We start from the raw sequence: 19460 nt of genomic DNA, 5'->3' as shown, positions 1-19460 counted from the left end.
ACAGATATAACAAAGAAACTGCCAGGTATCCGACGTAAGAGTACACTTTACTGCATGCGTAGTCGGGTGCGTTCACTACGAGGACACGTGTACTCAACTACGCGTGAAGTATGAGTACAGAATCGTCCCATACAGTACTAGAAAAAAAGTTTGGCATGTGAAACGGACGAAGACATATTCTAACAGAACTACAAATACCAGTCCTCCCTTTTGTTTATATATATGAGAAAACGTTTCAAAGTTATTGATTGAATTCAAATCCATCACACATACGGTACACATTGTAGTCCACAAAAATAAAGGAATTCATTCCTATCAAACACCTTTTTAATTGTTTACCAGTATATTTCTTTTAGTTTTGGGTAAAATTGTAAAGGAAATAACACTATCAAGACGTCCTTCCATAAATCTTTTTTTTTTCTGTTCTGACTTTGAAGAAATGACTACTTTTCGCCCAATCGAAATGGTGCATGGACATATTTTGTTTCATATTATTAGAATTATTTTCAATATTATCGGTATTAAACTTGATTATCGACACATGAAAGTTTGTCAGAATTGTCAATCTTTTTAACGTTAAAGTACCAATAGTTCGGTCACTACTCAATTAAGTTTGTCGATAACGTAGCTAATTTTGACGGTAAAGAAACATCAATTCGATCACTTCTCTGTTACGGGCTGTAAACTGCTTGATAAATGAATTAGGTATGGATAATTTACTTGGAATCTCAATATTTAATCCCACGCAATTTTTGATCAAACTGTTGGTATTTCAATGTGTTTTTATTTTGCTACGTTTCTTGTCAACTCATTCTTATATACATTTTGGCAAGGATGCAAGGAGCACTTTAGAGAAAACGGAAGACTAAGGCCCAATTCTTCAATTGCAAAATTTAAATTTTTTTAAAATACCTATGATGTTCTTCACCATGCATAGATTATATTAGCTGTATTTGACAAACCTTTCGAAATTTGATATATTCAATACTCCTCAGCTTTGTATTTTTTTGGTATTTTACTTCTTTCATTCAATCGTTATCGAAAAGCGCGTCGCAGTGACGTACAAAATCATAGTCTTCTCTCTTTGATATGATTATTTTATTAATTGTTTACCTATTTATTACAATACAACTGAATAAATAAAATATCACGTTTTCAACAATAGATTATATGATGGATAGAAATATAAAAAATACAAAAAGATATAAACAAATATCGATAAGAATGCAATATTTTCATCCAAACCATCTACCAAGATTAGAGTTTCCACTACTCCTACCTGTAAATATAAAGATCAATTATAACATATAAATTCCGTTAAAAATGTGAACGAAAAAATATGGAGTGTCTTATTTGTAAATTATAAATTTTTGTAAAATAAAGTATGCGATTTTTAAATGCTTATAAACATATGCCTCTATCACGAGAATTATGTAGTAACCAACAGGGCGGACCTACAAATTGTAATTATTCTGAGGTTTCTTTTCTCTTTTTAGTACTTGAAAATGGATGTATTCATCATAACAAAATACATGTAATATTACAGATTAAGTGACATACATATATATTTGCTGACATTCACGCGACTTGGAAATGGATTCTAGTGTATACTTGTCTCATTGGCAATAATAATGAACAACATCTTTTTTTTGAGGGGGTTTAAATTGGATGCATATTTTATAATTCAGTGAAAAAGTAAAATCACAAAAATACTGAACTCAGAGGAAAATTCAAAAAGGAAAGTCCCTAATCAAATGGCAATATCAAAACTCTCAAACATATTAAACGAATGGATAACAACTGACTTGGTACAGGCATTTTCTGATGTAGAAATGGTTGGATTGAATATGATATGATCCCATTGTTTTTAATTTACAAATGCACCCTACCGTATCAGTTACGACGATCATTTGAAAGGTCTCCATGGTACTCATACTCTTATTACTATAAAGTCTTATGAATCATACGTATTAAGTTATTTTACTTACGTCTCCATCCCTGTGCCAAAGCGAAGGACATCATGAATATCAGGATGAGGATAATTCTTACAAAATTTGCCCATTTCATCTACAAAATCAATCAGTTATATTTTTTAATTCATGCATGTTCTTCGCATTAAAAAATACACGGATAAAATGTGGTATAGTCCTGTAATGTAACCATATATAAGTGTTGCTATTCAAGACTTCATATATCGAAAGAAAAAAAAAGTCAACAAGTGCTCAAACAAAACAACAAATTTCTTATAGGTGTAGATCACAAGTTGGATATTGTTCAGTGTTTGAATTCTAGGAATAGTCGCTGCTACTATTGCATTGACCTTATCCTTTGTAAATAGTGCTTTCCTTGGTTATTTTGTTTTAATTGAATGCATAGATCGTCGTTTTTTTATCAATCAAATATTAAAGCTATCATCTGACCTAACATCTGTAAGGGTTTTTATTTTTATGCCCATAATCTTTACATTCCAATGTTCGTTTTACATAAAAGAACGTCATTAACAAAAATAAAACAGTATGCATCAGACAGACAATATTCTTTACCTCCAATAAAATGTTGGATAAATACTCCAAGTTTGATAAATTCTGTCAAACTTACAATGCAGTATCGTCAGGCGTTTAAAACATGGCAAACTATTTAGAAATTGCAATAGTATTGTTCGAACCTCAAAGACAAAAGTGAAACTATGACACTATGCTTCGGAAAAAAGATAGCTAGATTTGTTAATGACACTATTAAGAAGTTAATGCAGATGAAATTGGTCTAACCTCCTGAATTCACGTTTAAAAAATGAAATGTTAGTGTGAAACGTCACATCTGAGACAGGTTTGTATGTTTATCAAAACTAACATTATGTATTATGTATTTATTTAAATATGTGCTTAGATATAGAAAGATGTTGTATGAGGGCTGATGAAACAATTCTCCATCCAAAACACAATTTGTAAAAGTAAGCCATTATAGGTCAAAGTCTGGTCTTCAACACGAAACCTTGGCTGAAACCGAAAAGCAAGCTATAAAGGGCCTAAAAAGACGAGTGTAAAACCATTCACACAGGAAAACCAACGGTCTACTTTATACAAAACTTAAGAAATAAGAAGCACTTATGAAATTCATCAACAAACGGCAACTAATGTACATCAGTTTCCTGACTTATATCATGTGCAAACAAATGCAGCGAGTTAAATCCTGTTTGTAACAGGCGCCAACCTTCACCGTAACCTGATATAGAAGTGTAACATCACAACATAGAAAGAGTGTCTTGATTTATTTTAAATTAATAGTTTTGAATCCAAAAAGGGTAATGCTATCTGTAAATCATTACAAAAGATGAACAGTTTGGTTTTTAACATTGTAATGCAACACATAGTAAAGAACTTCACTTACCTTGAGAGTCTTGTCTGTTTAAATGACTAGAAGAAGCATTGAAGTGTTTTGTATTTTTCTTGTTTATATAATATACTTTTGAACTGCGTTTTTACTTGTTTTTAAAGGAAACGAAATGACACACAGCTTATAATGGATCGTTCGTCCAGATATATCTGGTTAAAAAAAGAAAAAAAGCAAACATTTTATATAATTATGCATTAATTGTCGTATGTGAACCTTTATAAGTACACATTCTTGAATTAAGTACCAATAAGTTGACCCTAATAGACACGATGTAAAATTGATATGCATTGTGAATGGTTTTTACATTATAACAGACTGTAAAATTGTTTTTCTAATTCGTCATTCTATTCAGAGAAGTATATATTGTACAAAAAAGGTACCAAAGATACCAGAGAGTCATTCAAACTCATACATAAAAAAAAACCTGACATCGCCATGATGGTTAAAAGAGAAAACAAAACAAACCGAAAAACAGAAAACAATAGTACACAAGACACAACATAGAAAACTTAAAGACTAAGCAACATGAACCCCACTAAAACTGGGGGTTATCTCATGTGCTCAGAGAGGGTAAGCAGATCCTGCTCCACATGTGGCACGTGTTCAGTTGCTTGTGTTATTACAAACCCGGTAACTAGTCTAATTCGGTTGGTTACATTCGTGGATAGGGAACAGGATTGTAGTTATTTCATTAGGAACACATCCGATATCATCTGCAAAACTGATATTCCGTAACTGTAAACCAACTCGTGATAGCGTCCGTTAAATTTACGAAGGAACGATTTCAACTTCACCATTTGGAACTCTTGGTTTAATATTTTCCTGGTAAGCAGCAATCCTCTATCAAGGAAATAATGATATGAAATACAAGCCCTGGAATATCGTGTCAATTGTGAGATATATAGTCCGCATGCAGGTGTTGCTAAAATGTTGCTACATAGAAAACAAAAGGGAAGCTGAAATCGTCTCTTTTGTCGTAAAGCTTCGTTTTCAATCGACCATCATTGTCAATTTTTAGATGTAGTCAAGATATGAGGCAAACTTAGCTGTGTATGATGTATCCTTTATATCTAGTTCTATAGTATAGATGAGTTCAACATTGTCACCAAAGTTTTTAATTATTTAGTGAGAGAATAACATCTTTTAGCAGAAAGTAAAATTAAAGGATATTGCTAACTTCTTTTCTTTCTTACTAAGACGTTTTTGTATGAAGTTAGAAGAGGGGCACAGATGGTTCCCATGTGAATGCCGATTGTTTGTTAAAAACACTCCAAACGTAACAAATATGCTGTCAATCAAGAAATCAAGCATCTTAATAATGTCAGTTTCAGAACTGTTTTTGTTGAAATCAGAGAGATTTTTTACATAGTAGGATTTATTCCTCCCTAAGACTAGATACTTGTATCTACGCTGGTCACTCTTGTTATGAAACAAAGCAAAACCAACTCTTTCAATTTATCGTTTAGTTTGGAATAGGGAATACTTGTGTAAAGTGTAGAAAATTCAAATGCTTTAATATTATTGCAAGAGGAAAGAGTCTTAGATTGTATGTACTCTAAAAGATGTTTGGATTTTTTTTAGTATACATGCATCTGATTTACACCACCTCTAGAATAGGCAGTTCCATAATAACTTTGAAGCACGTTGTTTGTAAGAGCACTTGTGTAGTTTATGTATCCAGTCAGTGATGGAAGATCCAGTTCTGCATCTTTGGTTGAAATTCCAAAGAAACATAGAACACACCTATGATTATCCAGGATTTAGTAAGTGTCATGGGGGTATATTTTGAATTTCAAGGTGAAATTTCAATACCTAATTTATTTATCAAGCAGTTCATGTTATGTGATTTACACATAAAAACGTTGTTGTTTGGGGCTTTATCTTTGGGGTCAACATAATACTTGTCATGCAGGTAGGACAAGTGTTTTGCAGAATCGATATTGATAGACCCATTCAGTTTCTTAACTCTGATTTGTATCAACGACCTCACAGCCTTAGTCCATTCGGAAAGAGTTTCTACCTGTTCTATCTCACGTTTAATCCATTTTCTTGCATAATCATCGGCAGCATTCATCAGTATTTTGAAGTTGTGGTTCTTATGATGGATTTAGGCTCACGATTTTTCGGTCCTTTGGATAACACATTTCGCAGGGAAGTGTTATAACTGACAATTTTGAGGTTACCGTTAATAACGTGGCCAGCTGTTTCATATATGAATTGGGAACTAGCCCAGATGAAATCAGGAGGTTTAAACTTGAAGTAGTCAATATTGAGATCCTGCAAAACGTGTTTGTAGTAAAAAAAAATAGTTACAATTTGTTTGTCAAAGGTATAAGAAATGATTGGTATATACTGATCTTTAAAAAATGAAGTTATTTTCGATTGGACTAATTAATGATGGAATGTTGCCCAAGATGACGGAATTGGGACCTTTGTTGGTAAAGAAAAGTTTTTTCTCTCTTTCATCTTTTCCAAAGCGAACTGGTTTTCTTAGGTCTTCTTAGAGAAAACTTCCAATACAAGAATATCTTGTACAATTTAACAATGTCTATTTCGGTTTGAACGACGAGTTTCCTAAGAAATTCAGCAAATATTATAGATACACACAAAAGTCTTTTATATATTAGCGTCTTACTGAAATTTAGAATGGAAATGGAGAATGTGTCAAAGAGACAACAACCCGACCATAGAGCAGAAATACAGCCAAAGGCCAACAAGGAGTCTTCAACATAGCGAGAAAATCCCACACCCGGAGGCGGGCTTCAGCTGCCCCCTGTATAAAAATGTGTATTAGTACAATGAAAAAGGACGTCACACTAAACTCGAAAACACATAAATGAACTACAAATAAAATTTACACAAGACTAACAAAGGCCTGAGGCTCCTGACTTGGGACTTGTAAACTACATAGAACATGATTGTCTCTTTTGTTGGTATTCATTATAAAATGCAAGATTGAAATACAATATGAGTATGAAAATAAGGAGGTGTGGTTTGATTGCAAATGAGACGACTATCCATCAAATATCTAATGAAGTATTAAATTGCAAGCAATTAAAAGGCAAATGTAATATCTGTGAGCTCTCCACCTTCCTCATAACAAGTCGTTTAACAGCACAACTTAAGAACAAACTATCAAAATCATTTGGTTTAACTCATCAGATTGACACAAAGCTCAAAAAAACATCAAACAAAAATATACACTATAATACACATGCATGATTATGTCAAAAGTTATTTATACCGTTTATTATTATCGACTCCTAGGAGTCGATATTAAGAATTGAACGATGGACAATCAGTGCGTGAATTTTTCTTGCTAACTGATTGGAAGATATTACGAGACGTGAATAATCAAAGTTTATTGATTGGTTAGGACAATCCAAACCTAGTAAATGTCCTTCAATCCCGTAGAGTATCGGATTTGTCCTCTCTATTTTAGCAATTAGATTTTGCCTGGTCATTAATCATGCATATTCATGATATTGGTACACAGGTAACTTTTATCTATAAATAGTCGAATCTTCTGGAGTTTCGTAAACAACAACGTTAAACGATATATACTACTTCATAACGTGTGACCTCACGTGTGTGGTAAAATTTGTTGATTGATGCATGTGGCTATTCTAGTAAATGAATTAATCTACAAAGCGAGAGCACTTCCCATTTTCATCAGCTAAGAGTCGACTAGCCCTTTTTGAAAGGCTAATGCTTGTATGTTAACTGAAATCGGTTATCTCGGGTATATAATTCACAAACTGTTGTCCTATATTTTAAACCTGTGTAATATTTAAATATAATCTGTATGATACCAATCAGGTAAGTGATTTAATGCAATTGATACTGCAAAGAACTATCGAGATTTATAGCTAGTATTCTTAATAAAAATCTAATGTCAATAAAAGTCAAATAGTGTTTTGCAGATTTCCGTTAAATTGTTTGTTTAAGCAGCTTGGCAAATGTTAAGCAACACCTTGATGTAAATCCGTCATGCGCAGACTCTTTTTTATTTAATGTATGCAAATAGGTGTGTGTTGGACATGAAATAAGATTTTTTTTGTGAAATGTAAACATTTAAAAAAAATTGAACGTCATGTAATGGGTAGCATTTATTACTATAAATTGTGAGACTAAGATTAAGAGAGGGTAACATACATTTAGTCATTGGTGGAGGTTCGGTCCTGTTGTTGGGAGACTATGAGCCATCAATGTTAACCCACTTAGTCTTTGATGGAGGTTCGGTTAAAACTAAAGAAAAAAGAAAAAAAAAACGGTTGAAGCAAAATATAAATAGCGAAAAACTAGTAAATAATACCCTTCGCACAAGCAGATACTAGACATGTAATCAAAAACGAAACGTATTATAGCTTAACATATATACATGAAAAATTAAAATATTGAATAGATTATTTGCCCTTAATGTTTAATGAAAAAACTTTTATGTCCGTGTCAATATATCTGCCAGCGTACTTTCATACCGGTGTGAATAACTTCCAGTATACAAAAATCAATACAAAATATGCCTTCAATACACTACTGTGTTTGTTCCGTCGGAAATGAAACCATAGGGAAAAGGCGTTAGGGAAGTTTGATACTATGATAGTTTTTTCCAAAGGCAAGAGTATACTGTCAGAAAAGATCACCAGTATTGCATTGTCAAGTCTTATTTGGGTGCAAATATATTTCAGCATTTTTAAAGTTATGTCGAAGAGTCAAACAGTTTTGATAGGCGCAGCAGGCGCAGCAGGAGTGGGCGTGGCAGCATGGAAAACCTTGTTTCCTTATATTACTGACGACTACCGTACACTACGACAGACATGGCGGGTTTCCAATGCAATATGGAAAGACTTATTGGCTGATAATAGAGTCATCGATATGTTTGAAGCTGATGTAGAAAAACACCCAACGAAGCCTTTCATTATCTTTGAAGATAAGATATACACTTATAAATACGTAGACGTGATGGCCAACAAAATAGCAAATGTTGCCCTGTCATGGAATCTCGATCAATTAGATACAGTAGCAATGATGATATATAACGAACCTGCGTTTGTTTGGACATTTCTAGGTAAGCATGGTTACAATTTACAATCTCTGTGACTTATCATATCAGGGTTGTTTTTTTTTTTTTTTTGTTTTGTTTTTTTTTTTGGGGGGGGGGGGGGTTAATACACAGTAATCAAAAACCAACAATAAAAGCTGTGAATAAAGAACATATCCCTGACAGGATAATATACTGAATATAAAATTAATACTTAATCACTATGTGTACATTGTCAACAATTATTACATAATGTTGACGTAGTTTGTCATACTGAGAAGCACTCTGTGTGCCTTTTTAAAAGGTTAAACTTGGTTGTATTTAATTTCGGAAGGAGATCTAGAGCGAGGGAGACACCATAACAGGAATATATCTTTTGACATATTACTTAAATACACCGCATTGATGATTAATATAAAAAAAGATGATGTGGTATATTAGTTTGTGGTTGTTTAAATTGTTTGTGGTTGTGCAAACAAAGATCAAGGCTGAAACGATCGACACAGTTACTTCACTAGTTGGTAGAGTTCAAGATTGACAAAGTTGCGTCACTGACAGTTATTCTCTAATAACAAATTCGTATTAACTCTTCAGCCAAGGAAAATTAATTTTATCAAGAAATATCTCATTAATCAATAATTTGGCTAATTGTATATGACATAAATTTTAAAATCATGTTTTAATTCGCTAAGAAACAAATTTTTTATAAAGAGTTTTCCAAACTTCACCATTACTATAGAAATGAATGGGAGTAAAACGTGAGAATTTATTCTGGTATCAATAATATTATGGTAGACAGGAAACGTAGATACTAACAGGGTTTTATATTCTGGTCTCAATAATAAAATGGTAGACAGGAAACGTAGATACCAACAGGGTTTTATATTTCATGTGAAAGCCAAATTACCTCGTGGCTCTGATAGAACATAGTTTTCTAACCCTTTTTATTTAAAGGTTTACAGAAAATTGGACTAGCTGCAGCATTTGTTAACTACCATCTCAAGTCCACTCCTTTAGCACACACTATCAAAGTCAGCGAGGCAAAGGTTTTAATAGTTGGAGAGGGTAAATATATTTTTGACTGACATGTTACTAAAGCAGGCCTACCAGTATATATATATAATATACATATTCAAGTGATGCATTGTTCAAACATAACTTTCATGTCGTTATTGGGAAATAAGTACATGTTTTATGAATCGTAATACAAGGTACAGTAAGGATATGATTAGATTTTCAGTGGCCTTGAGTATGGACAGTATTGTTTTAGCTGGTTTATGATATACTAGTAATTTAAAATATAGAAACAAATAAAAGAAAACTTGTAAATTGTACAATAGAGTTTCCAAAGCATTACTAAAACGCGATGTGGGATATATACTAATGAAAGAGCACCTCAATATCAAAACCATAAACGTCACATTGAGGTCATAACAGTCATAGTCTGACAAAACACATTTTTGTTCCATATACCACGCTAAAAATCGTCCAAATTTAGATAAAGTTTTTAAAAGGATTTAAGAGGGATAAACACATCTGTCATCAACACCCGATTCCCTAAATGGCAGAAAACAACAGCCACTTGAGACAGTCACATTAAATAGTTTAAAGGTATGGTATAGGATAAGGACAGCAACATAACTTGCTGACAAAGCATGATCCTGGCTTAAAATATTCACATAACCTGGAGACAATATAAAGTACTGGCTTACGTAGGAAACATAACCTGGAGACAAGCTGTGGTCCTGGTTTACGACAGCAACATTACCTGGCGACAAGGTATAGTTCTGGTTTTATACGGTCATATTACCTGGTGACAAGCTGTGGACCTAGTTTATGACAGCAATATTACCTGGTGACAAGGTATAGTTCTGGGCTAATACAGGAACATTACCTTGTGATAATGTGTGGCCCTGGCTAACAAAAGCAAAATTACCAACAGACAACCTGTGGGCCTTACATTTTTTTAAGACAGCAACATTTCCTGGTGACAAGGTATGTTCCTGGCAAACGACAGTCATATTACATTGTGCCAAGGTGTGGTCCTGGATAACAACAGTCACATTATCGTGTGTCAAGTTGTGGTCCAGACTCCTGGCTATTGGTTTTATGCAGTCACAATACCTGGTGACAAGGTATGGTCCTGGCTAACGACAGTCTATCACCTGATGCCAATGTATGGTCCTATTTCGCGACAATCACATTAACTAGTTACAAGGTATGTTTCTGGATTGCGACATCAACATTTTAGGTGACAATGTATGCTTCTGGCTTGCGACAGACAAATTAACTTAAAGAAAATTATTGCTTTCTGGTCATTTGGGCACTCCAAGATAAAACTAAAACTCTGTTTCTTACAAAATCATACAGCAACAATTATTTTAATATGCCTAGATACCTAAGACGTATTTTATTTTCTACTAGGAGACGATTTACTTGAATCTGTCCAGGAAATTAAGAAAGAAATACCCAACACTGCTATACATGTCATTGGAAAGTCAAAAACTGATCTCCCGGATGGTTTTAGCTCGCTATCAGACCACATGATTAGAACAATGGCTGTGCCTATATGTAAATCAGTACGAGAGACAGTTCCTGTGACACACCCATGTTGCTTTATCTATACATCGGGTACGACAGGTAGGTCATTATATTTTTTAAATTACCAAAGATTAGAAAATGATATTGTAAAAATGCTAAGCAAGATACAACGATGAATGACAGCCTGAGATATTTGGGGAAAATAAACTATAGAGAGAATATGGATTGATGGGGACATACCGATGAACATTTAAAATAAAATTTAAAATAAACTTTTTGTCTCAAAAATAGTGTAAAAATAGTGATATCATCGGACATCAAAAAGTGCTCTTTCATAATAAAAGACATATAGAAAATGTAAGTTGTTTATCATTAAGACATTCGTTTCTAAAAATACGCAGGACATTTTTACACCCAAATATAAAAACTTTAAAAACTATAAAAAAAAAATTTAAAAAAATGATTTAACGCACTTTTAAAACTATACATTCTGACATGTATACTATAAATTATGATTTCTGTTCCCAATAAAAAAAATTACGAAAGATCTTATATAAGTTCACCAGTTTAACAGACACATTTATACTTCAGTTCAAAGTGTGTTGTTATATTTAGATTTTGCTAGTACTTTACTTATACCGTTTCGCATTTTTGTTTGTTTGTCAAACGTCTGTGGGAGGATAATTACGTGTTATGAGCCATTGCATATGTTGTCATTTGTCTTATTTATCATTAAATGTAAATCAACAGATACATTTTTATGATTATAGATTACCCAAAAATATTTGTTTACGTTTAAGATGAAACAAGTAACGAAATAACACTTGTTTTGCACTTTACGATTTAAAAATGCGCAATTCAGTGCTAAACGTGTCTTTAATCAAAATAGGAATATATTGAAATAAAAATTATGGCAAAGTCAGCTGTTGCTTTTTTAATGGTTTTGAATCATTCAAAAAAAATTTCAATAAAGATTAGAATGAACCTTTGTGAATAAAAATGTTTTATTAATCAGAAACAATTATTATTTCAAGCAATGCAGATTTGTATTATTTTCAGGGCTTCCAAAACCGGCAGTTATAAACCAATGGAAAGCTAGTGCAATGACTAATAATATGCAGATTATTAATTTCAATGAAAATGATATAGCTTACGCAGTAACTCCTTTGTACCATAGTGCGGCAACCACTCTCAGTTTGTTTAATGTAATAGGTCAAGGTATGGAGAAATTTCATCAATTACAGTCTAGGATATTTTCTTACTAAAGTACAGAGTTTTGCAGTAGTAAATAATAATTTCTGTTGTTCATCGGCAAATCGCAAATCATGTTTGAAATCATTAATCCTCTAATTTGATTAATTATAACTTGTCTGCCATTATATGTTGTTGTTGGGTTGGTTTTTTTTATATTGCTGCAGAAGTATTTAATTTGCCCTACCTCTTGCTTGCTGACTGCATATTTGTTTTGTATAATACTCCTAAGCATAGAGGTCGGAAGTCTATACGCGACGCTTCTGAAACATTTAAAGCTTCAAAACAAAACAAAAAACAAAAAAAAACCGAACTAATCATGAAAATTCTCTAAAGATACCTTCTCTATTTGAATATAAAACTCGTCTTTTTAGAAAAAATGTCACAATAATTTTTTTCTGTGGAAATAACAAAGAAACTGTATGACTTCGTATTGCATGACTCATATTACTGGAAACTCCCTTTTATATATATGTAGGCGCGTGGATAAAGTAAGGAATGCCATTATGACAAAAAAAAAATATAACTTTTGAACACGAGGAATTTGAATACGTAATTATTAATACTAAATAAAAGTTGAAATTGTAGAAGACCAAATTTGTTTGAACATATATTAAAGTTCTTCATATTCTATAGGAGCAACCCTGGTACTCGGACGAAAGTTTTCTGCAAGACATTACTGGGAAGAGGTCCGAAAACATAAAGTAACAGTGATACAATATATAGGAGAGCTGTGTAGATATCTTCTTAGAGTTCCTAAGGTACTTAAGTATTTATATCTTTGACCATTTATATGTCAAGAAATAAATAAAGGGATGATAATCACTAACTGATTTATTGTATTTAATATACTGCATTGGATAATGTCCCTTTTATAATACCACCAAAAAAACCGCTTTAAAACAAAACCATATATATTCGGATCATGTCGAATATGAGCATTTGATATCAAATACAAATTTTAAACAAGAGAACAAAATGCACACTATGATATTGTTAAAATAACGGTCCATCGTCTATAAGATGACTGTTTTCCCTTTGGTATCTTCTCTTTATGCATTGCAGAGTGATCTGGACGTAGTTCACAATGTAAGAGTAGCATTGGGAAATGGCTTACGACCCGATATTTGGGACGAGTTCAGAACGAGGTTCAATATTCCACATATTGCAGAATTTTTTGGTGCAACTGAAGGGACAGCTGGTACATGGAATATATTCAACCGAGCGGGATGTGTTGGGAGATGGTCCCCTTTAACGGTAATGTATAGTGATTACCAACGTCTATATTTGAATGATGACGCTTTGCTGAAGTTTTGCTGAAGTTAGATGAAAATGATTAACAGATATCAATGGCCAGTAAATTGACACTAAAATATATTTCGTATAAAAAAAGAAGATGTGGTATGATTGCCAATGCGACAACTCTTCACAAGACAGCAAATGACACAGACATTAACAGTAATGGGTCATTGTACGGCCTTCAACAATGAGCAAAGCCCATACCTTATAGTAGGCTTTGTAGTTAAGTTGGTCTTAGATAGTTTTGCATGTTTTACTTAGTCCCATTGTAGGTTTATGCTGTTTGTACTTCTTGATTTCTGAATATTGGATATCGAGCGTACCAGATGTAAGTTGTTCAGTTGTTCGCATGTCTCAGATAACCATTTTTCAGAGCGCATCCGCCATTTACACAATGTTTGTTAATTATTGAGCATCATAAAACAACATGTAACTGTTCATTTATTGACAATGTTTATTGTTATCGCGTGAATCCCATTTTCTCTTAATCTGTCTTCATAAAAATAGTGTCTGTCTAATTTGTTTTATTTTAGAGAGCGCTTGGTCCAGGAGGTGTTCCTCTTTATTTGGTAAGGTATGACCCGGTTACATATGAACCAATGAAAGACCAAAATGGACGATGTATTTTGATTAAACCAGGTAAGACAGAAACATTCAGGAGAGATCAGTTTCAAAATTATGAAAACATTTGTAATATTCCGAATCTTTTAGAAAAAGTTTTAAAAAAATTATAAAAAATAACAGAATCCTTTAGCTGCTATGAAAACCAAAATCTTGAATTAAAAAAAATAATCAGATACAATTACTCATGATAACGACATACGAGGCTCCTTACGGCGAATGGCACAACGATGTCTTCATATGTTTTTATGAGGTATTAACCGATTTGTTGTATAATGATGTATATATTTACATGATATAGGTTGTTTTTCTGCAGTTTCGAGTTTTAATCAATCCCAGATGAGTTATGACAAGCAATAAATACAAACAAAGCTTAGTCACGAAACTGTATATGACACTTGTGATTTATGAATAGAATAAATTTTAAAAAATCTAAACTGCATAAATCTGGAATAATACAGAAATTGTTATTATTTCAGGGGAAGAAGGTCTCATGATTTCAGCTATTCCAGAACAACTTTTCACGTTTTACAAAGGTCCAGAACAGATGAATGAAAAGAAAATAATTAGAAATGCATTCAGTGATGGCGATGCATTCTTCAATTTTGGAGATTTGTTTTACCTAGACGGTCAATATTATTTATATTTCCGCGACCGCGTTGGCGATACTTTTAGGTATTTAACAAATAATAATAAAAAACAATAGCAATCATAATGTTAAGAAGTAAGACGTGTTATGGTCTTAATCTACATTTATACTTGAAGTAATCATATCAATCTCGTACAGTTCAATGTTTCACGAAAGAAATGTCTTTTCCAAAATTAATAAAAACATAACAACATATCACACTAAAATTGCAAAACATATAAGAGTATTTAACTCGACTTATCTTGCATATAATGAAAGAAAACGATTTGGGCTGGGAAAGCAAAAAGGGTGATCAAATAAAAAATTAGATTAAATTATTGGCCTTGTACCTACTTTTTCATCATCCATAGTTTTTTTTAACTGTTCAGATCTGAGTACTCCTGATGAAGGTAAATTACAAAACGTGCTTCGTACGCACACAATATATAAAGTATTTATGTCATTTGCAGCAAGGATTTTTTTCTTCATATTTCAATAAGAAAATGACCTGGAAATATTTGACTTACTGAATATTTTGTCTTATTGTGGACACATGTTTTCATTCTGTGATTGATATAACACACCATTGTCATCCTGTTAAATAATTAGTCGAATTTTGTTTGATTGTCTCTGTTCGTTAAGAAGTGTTCTAATTCTAAGTTTAAATAAAGACAACAGTAGTATACCGCTGTTCAAAAGTCATCAGATCGATTGAGAGAAAACAAATCCGGGTTTCAAACTAAAACTGAGGGAAAAGTTTGATTTCTAATTCGTATTAACTCTGATTTCAATGTAGCGGTGCATTTTATTGATGAAACTAGTTTGGTATATACATCATAATGCTTAACTAACTAGAACAAACATATTTCATTTCAGATGGAAAGGAGAAAATGTATCGACTAGTGAAGTAGCCAATGTACTAAGTACTTTACCGTTTATACACGATGCAAATGTATTTGGTGTCAAAATTCCTGGTATGAGTGGTTATTTTTTGGTATAAGTCCCCACAAACATTCTGTAAACTGAATTATTCTTCGGAAGATTTGTGTACAAAAAAAAATCATAAACAACATAATATTATGCTGATACTCTTGTACACCAGACGAGCGTTTTATCTTTAAAAAAAAAAAGGGGGGGGCTCGTCATTAATACTCGTATTAAAAAAGTGCAATGTCGATCGCAAAAATGAAAATAGTCATATTGTGATGTCTTTTTTAGCTCACGTGGGCCGAAGGGCCAAAGTGAGCTTATGCCATCCCTTGGCGTCCGTGGTCGTCCGTCGTCTGTCGTCGTCTGTCGTCGTAAACTATTTCAAGAATCTTCTCCTCTGAAACTACTAGGCCAAATACTTTCAAACTTTAACTGAATGTTCCTTAGGGTATCTAGTTTATATCCGGAGTTTTGATCTATCAACAAACATGGTCGCCATTGCTAAAAATAGAACATAGGGGTCAAATGCAGTTTTTGGCTTATAACTCAAAAACCGAAGCATTTAGAGCAAATCTGACGGGGTGAAATTGCTTATCAGGTCAAGATCTATCTGCCCTGATATTTTCAGATGAATCGGACAACCCGTTGTTGGGTTGTTGCCCCTGAATTGGAAATTTTAAGGAAATTTTGCTGTTTTTGGTTATTATCATGAATATTATTATAGGTAGAGATAAACTGTAAACAGCAAAAATGTTCAGCAAAGTAAGACCTAAAAATAAGTCAACATGACTGAAATGGTCAGTTGACCCCTTTAGGAGTTATTGCCCTTTATATTCAATTTTTAACCATTTTTCATAAATCTTAGTTATCTTTTATAAAAATCTTCTCCTCTGAAACTACTGGGCCAAATTGAACTAAACTTGGCCACAACCATCATTGGGGTATCTAGTTTGAAAATTGTGTCCGGTGACCTGGCCAACCAACCAAAATGGCCGCCATGGCTAAAAATAGAACATAGGGGTAAAATGCAGTTTTTGGCTTATAACTCAAAAACCAAAGCATTTAGAGCAAATCTGACAGGAGTTAAATTGTTTATCAGGTCAAGATCTATCTGCCCTGAAATTTTCAGATGAATTGGACAACCCATTGTTGGGTTGCTGCCCCTGAATTGGTAATTTTAAGGAAATTTTGCTGTTTTGGTTATTATCTTGAATATTATTATAGGTAGAGATAAACTGTAAACAGCAATAATGTTCAGCAAAGTTAGATTTACAAATAAGTCAACATGACCGAAATGGTCAGTTGACCCCTTTAGGAGTTGTTGCCCTTTATAGTCAATTTTTAACCATTTTTCGTAAATCTTAGTGATCTACAAAAATCTTCTCCTCTGAAACTACTGGGCCAAATTAATCCAAACTTGGCCACAATCATCTTTTGGGTATCTAGTTTAAAAAATGTGTCGGGTGACCCGGCCATCCAAACAAGATGGCTGCCACGGCTAAAAGTAGAACATAGGGGTAAAATGTCAAAAACAAAAGCATTAAGATCAAATCTGACTGTGGTTGAATTGTTTATCAGATCAAAATCTATCTGCCCTGAAATATTCAGATGGATCGGACGACACGTTGCTAGGTTGCTGCCCCTGAATTGGTAACTTTAAGGAAATTTTGCAGTTTTTAGCTCACCTTTCCTTAAAGGAAATGTGAGCTTTTCTCATCACTTGGCGTCCGTCGTCGTCGTATGTCGTCGTTAACAATTTTTCAAACATCTTCTCCTCTGAAACTACTGAATGGATTTGGATGAAACTTAGCATGATTGTTCCTTAGATTATCTTGCACAAAGTTTGTCCTTCGAATTTTGATCCGTCAAAAAACATGGCCGCCGTTACTTAAAATAGAACATAGGGGTCAAATGCAGTTTTTGGCTTATATCTCAAAAACTAAAGCATTTAAAGCAAATCTGACATGAGGTAAAAATGTTCATTAGGTCAAGATCTATCAGCCCTGAAATTTTCAGATGAATCAAACAACCCATTGTTGGGTTGCTGCCACTTAATTGGTAATTTTAAGGAAATTTTGCAGTTTTTGGTCATTATCTTGAATATTATTATAGATAAAGATAAACTGTAAACAGCAAAAATGATCAGCAAAGTAAGATCTACAAATAAGTTAATATGACCAAAATTGTCAATTGACCCCTTAAGGGGTTATTGTCCTTTAATGACAATTTTTCACAATTTGTTCATCATATTTGCTAACTTTAAAAAAATCTTCTCCTCTAAAACTACTTAACCAAATTCAACCAAACTTCATTTGAATGATCAGCAGGGTGTATAAAATAAAGTTTGTGTTTTATTTTCTATTTCGTCAAACAACATGGCCGAAGTCATTGTTTACCAGGTGAGCGATTCAGGCTCTTGAGAGCCTCTTGTTTTTAAATGGAAGGACCACTAAATGTCTTTTTTCGAATTCATAATTCAAATTAAAATCCATATTATCATGGCAAAAAAACCAACCTACACATAAAGTCTTAAACTGAACATTGCAAATGCAACCTAGAATCGGGATGATTTCAGGAACTCCGGAAAAGGGTGAGTAGATCGTGATCCACTAGTGGCTTTCTTCGTGTGGCTCATGGCAATATATTTTAGGTAATTTTCCTGAACATTCTCTAAATTGTTTTTTATAACAACAGAGAAATATAGAAGCATATTTGAATTGTGCATGATGTCACCGAGTATTTGGAATGCGCATGTCCGAGCGTGTGTATGAAATATATGGACCAAAAGAATGTCTTAAAATTGCAAAAGTGCATATAAGGTATATTGTGAACTTTTTGTTAAAGTAGTTCCAGTTATTATGATTGATTAGTTTTATTTGACACAGCTTAGTACTTTATAATATGGCAATCATATTACGTTATTGTATCTATATGAATGCTATTTCAGGTGAAGATGGACGAGCTGGTATGGCTGCATTGACACTGCACCAAGATCAACCAGTAACGCCTGAAATTCTGAAAGGAATCTACCGCAAGTGTGAATACGAACTTCCAACTTACGCAAGACCAGTATTTATACGATTTATGAAAGAGTTCATTGTAACACAAACAATGAAGAATCGAAAAATTGAGTTAATTGAAGAAGGGTTCGACTTTGATAAAGTTACGGACCCACTTTTTGTGATTGATAATAAATCAAATACATACAAAGCATTTAATATTGACAATTCTTATGAGGTGCTTCAATCCAAACTGTGATTTAAATAATTCTGAAGAAAAGATACTCATGCTGTATACAGAATTGCTTACAGAAGATAAATATTCTAGTCGGGTGTCGTATTGAACTGAGTTATTAAGTAAATTAGATTTTTATCAAATCCCTTCAAAAAGTTTACCCTATAATGACCGACTTATTAATGTATTTCAATACGTTAAAATTATTGATTCAGAAATATACCTTTTATATCCAGCCACAACACAATGTGCCAAAAATAAATTTCAAAAATATTTTCCCTTTTCATTTTTTGTCAGTTTCAATTATCAATTTTCTATTATCATTTTCTGATTTTCCTTGACTCCATGTAGTACCTGAATAAGTACCAAACATTAGGAACAAAACATCAAAATGTTCAAACATTGATTGGTTCATGTGACGCAAAAATCATGATAAGTACTAAAGAACAATATTTGTATCAATAATATACACTCATGTGAATTTGAAATTATTATTATTATTACAAGGCATTTTTATAGCTC

General features: G+C 33.0%; 1 protein-coding gene and 1 long non-coding RNA gene across 2 annotated transcripts; one reads left to right on the top strand and one right to left on the bottom strand.

Moving 5' to 3' along the window:
* Nucleotides 1-816: 816 nt before the first annotated feature.
* LOC143070500 (uncharacterized) lies at nucleotides 817-3602 on the bottom strand. The gene is made up of 3 exons (XR_012976552.1): nucleotides 3388-3602; nucleotides 1989-2067; nucleotides 817-1279 (listed from the first exon to the last, which is right to left on the bottom strand). It is a non-coding gene; the product is annotated as an uncharacterized LOC143070500 (long non-coding RNA).
* Nucleotides 3603-7983: 4381 nt separating this feature from the next.
* Nucleotides 7984-19211, top strand: LOC143071453 (long-chain fatty acid transport protein 2-like). The gene is made up of 10 exons (XM_076245751.1): nucleotides 7984-8461; nucleotides 9389-9499; nucleotides 10859-11074; nucleotides 12035-12193; nucleotides 12863-12987; nucleotides 13292-13483; nucleotides 14059-14164; nucleotides 14626-14821; nucleotides 15651-15748; nucleotides 18652-19211. The coding sequence occupies exons 1-10, from the start codon at nucleotides 7990-7992 to the stop codon at nucleotides 18960-18962; spliced, it is 1986 nt and encodes a 661-aa protein (XP_076101866.1). The 5' UTR covers nucleotides 7984-7989; the 3' UTR covers nucleotides 18963-19211.
* Nucleotides 19212-19460: the final 249 nt, after the last annotated feature.

The sequence above is a fragment of the Mytilus galloprovincialis genome, chromosome 4 (assembly GCF_965363235.1).
Source record: "Mytilus galloprovincialis chromosome 4, xbMytGall1.hap1.1, whole genome shotgun sequence".
Lineage (NCBI taxonomy): Eukaryota > Metazoa > Mollusca > Bivalvia > Mytilida > Mytilidae > Mytilus > Mytilus galloprovincialis.
The sequence above is the reverse complement of the archived record's forward strand: the minus strand, read 5'-3'. Positions and strand labels throughout refer to the sequence as shown.

Bases quoted from the DNA above. Each gene is read 5' to 3' on its own strand.
- LOC143071453 (XM_076245751.1), top strand. From the start codon at position 7,990: ATGATAGTTTTTTCCAAAGGCAAGAGTATACTGTCAGAAAAGATCACC. The intron at 13,484-14,058 runs GTAATGTATAGT...GTTTTATTTTAG, and splicing joins GGAGATGGTCCCCTTTAACG to AGAGCGCTTGGTCCAGGAGG. The intron at 15,749-18,651 runs GTATGAGTGGTT...ATGCTATTTCAG, and splicing joins ATTTGGTGTCAAAATTCCTG to GTGAAGATGGACGAGCTGGT.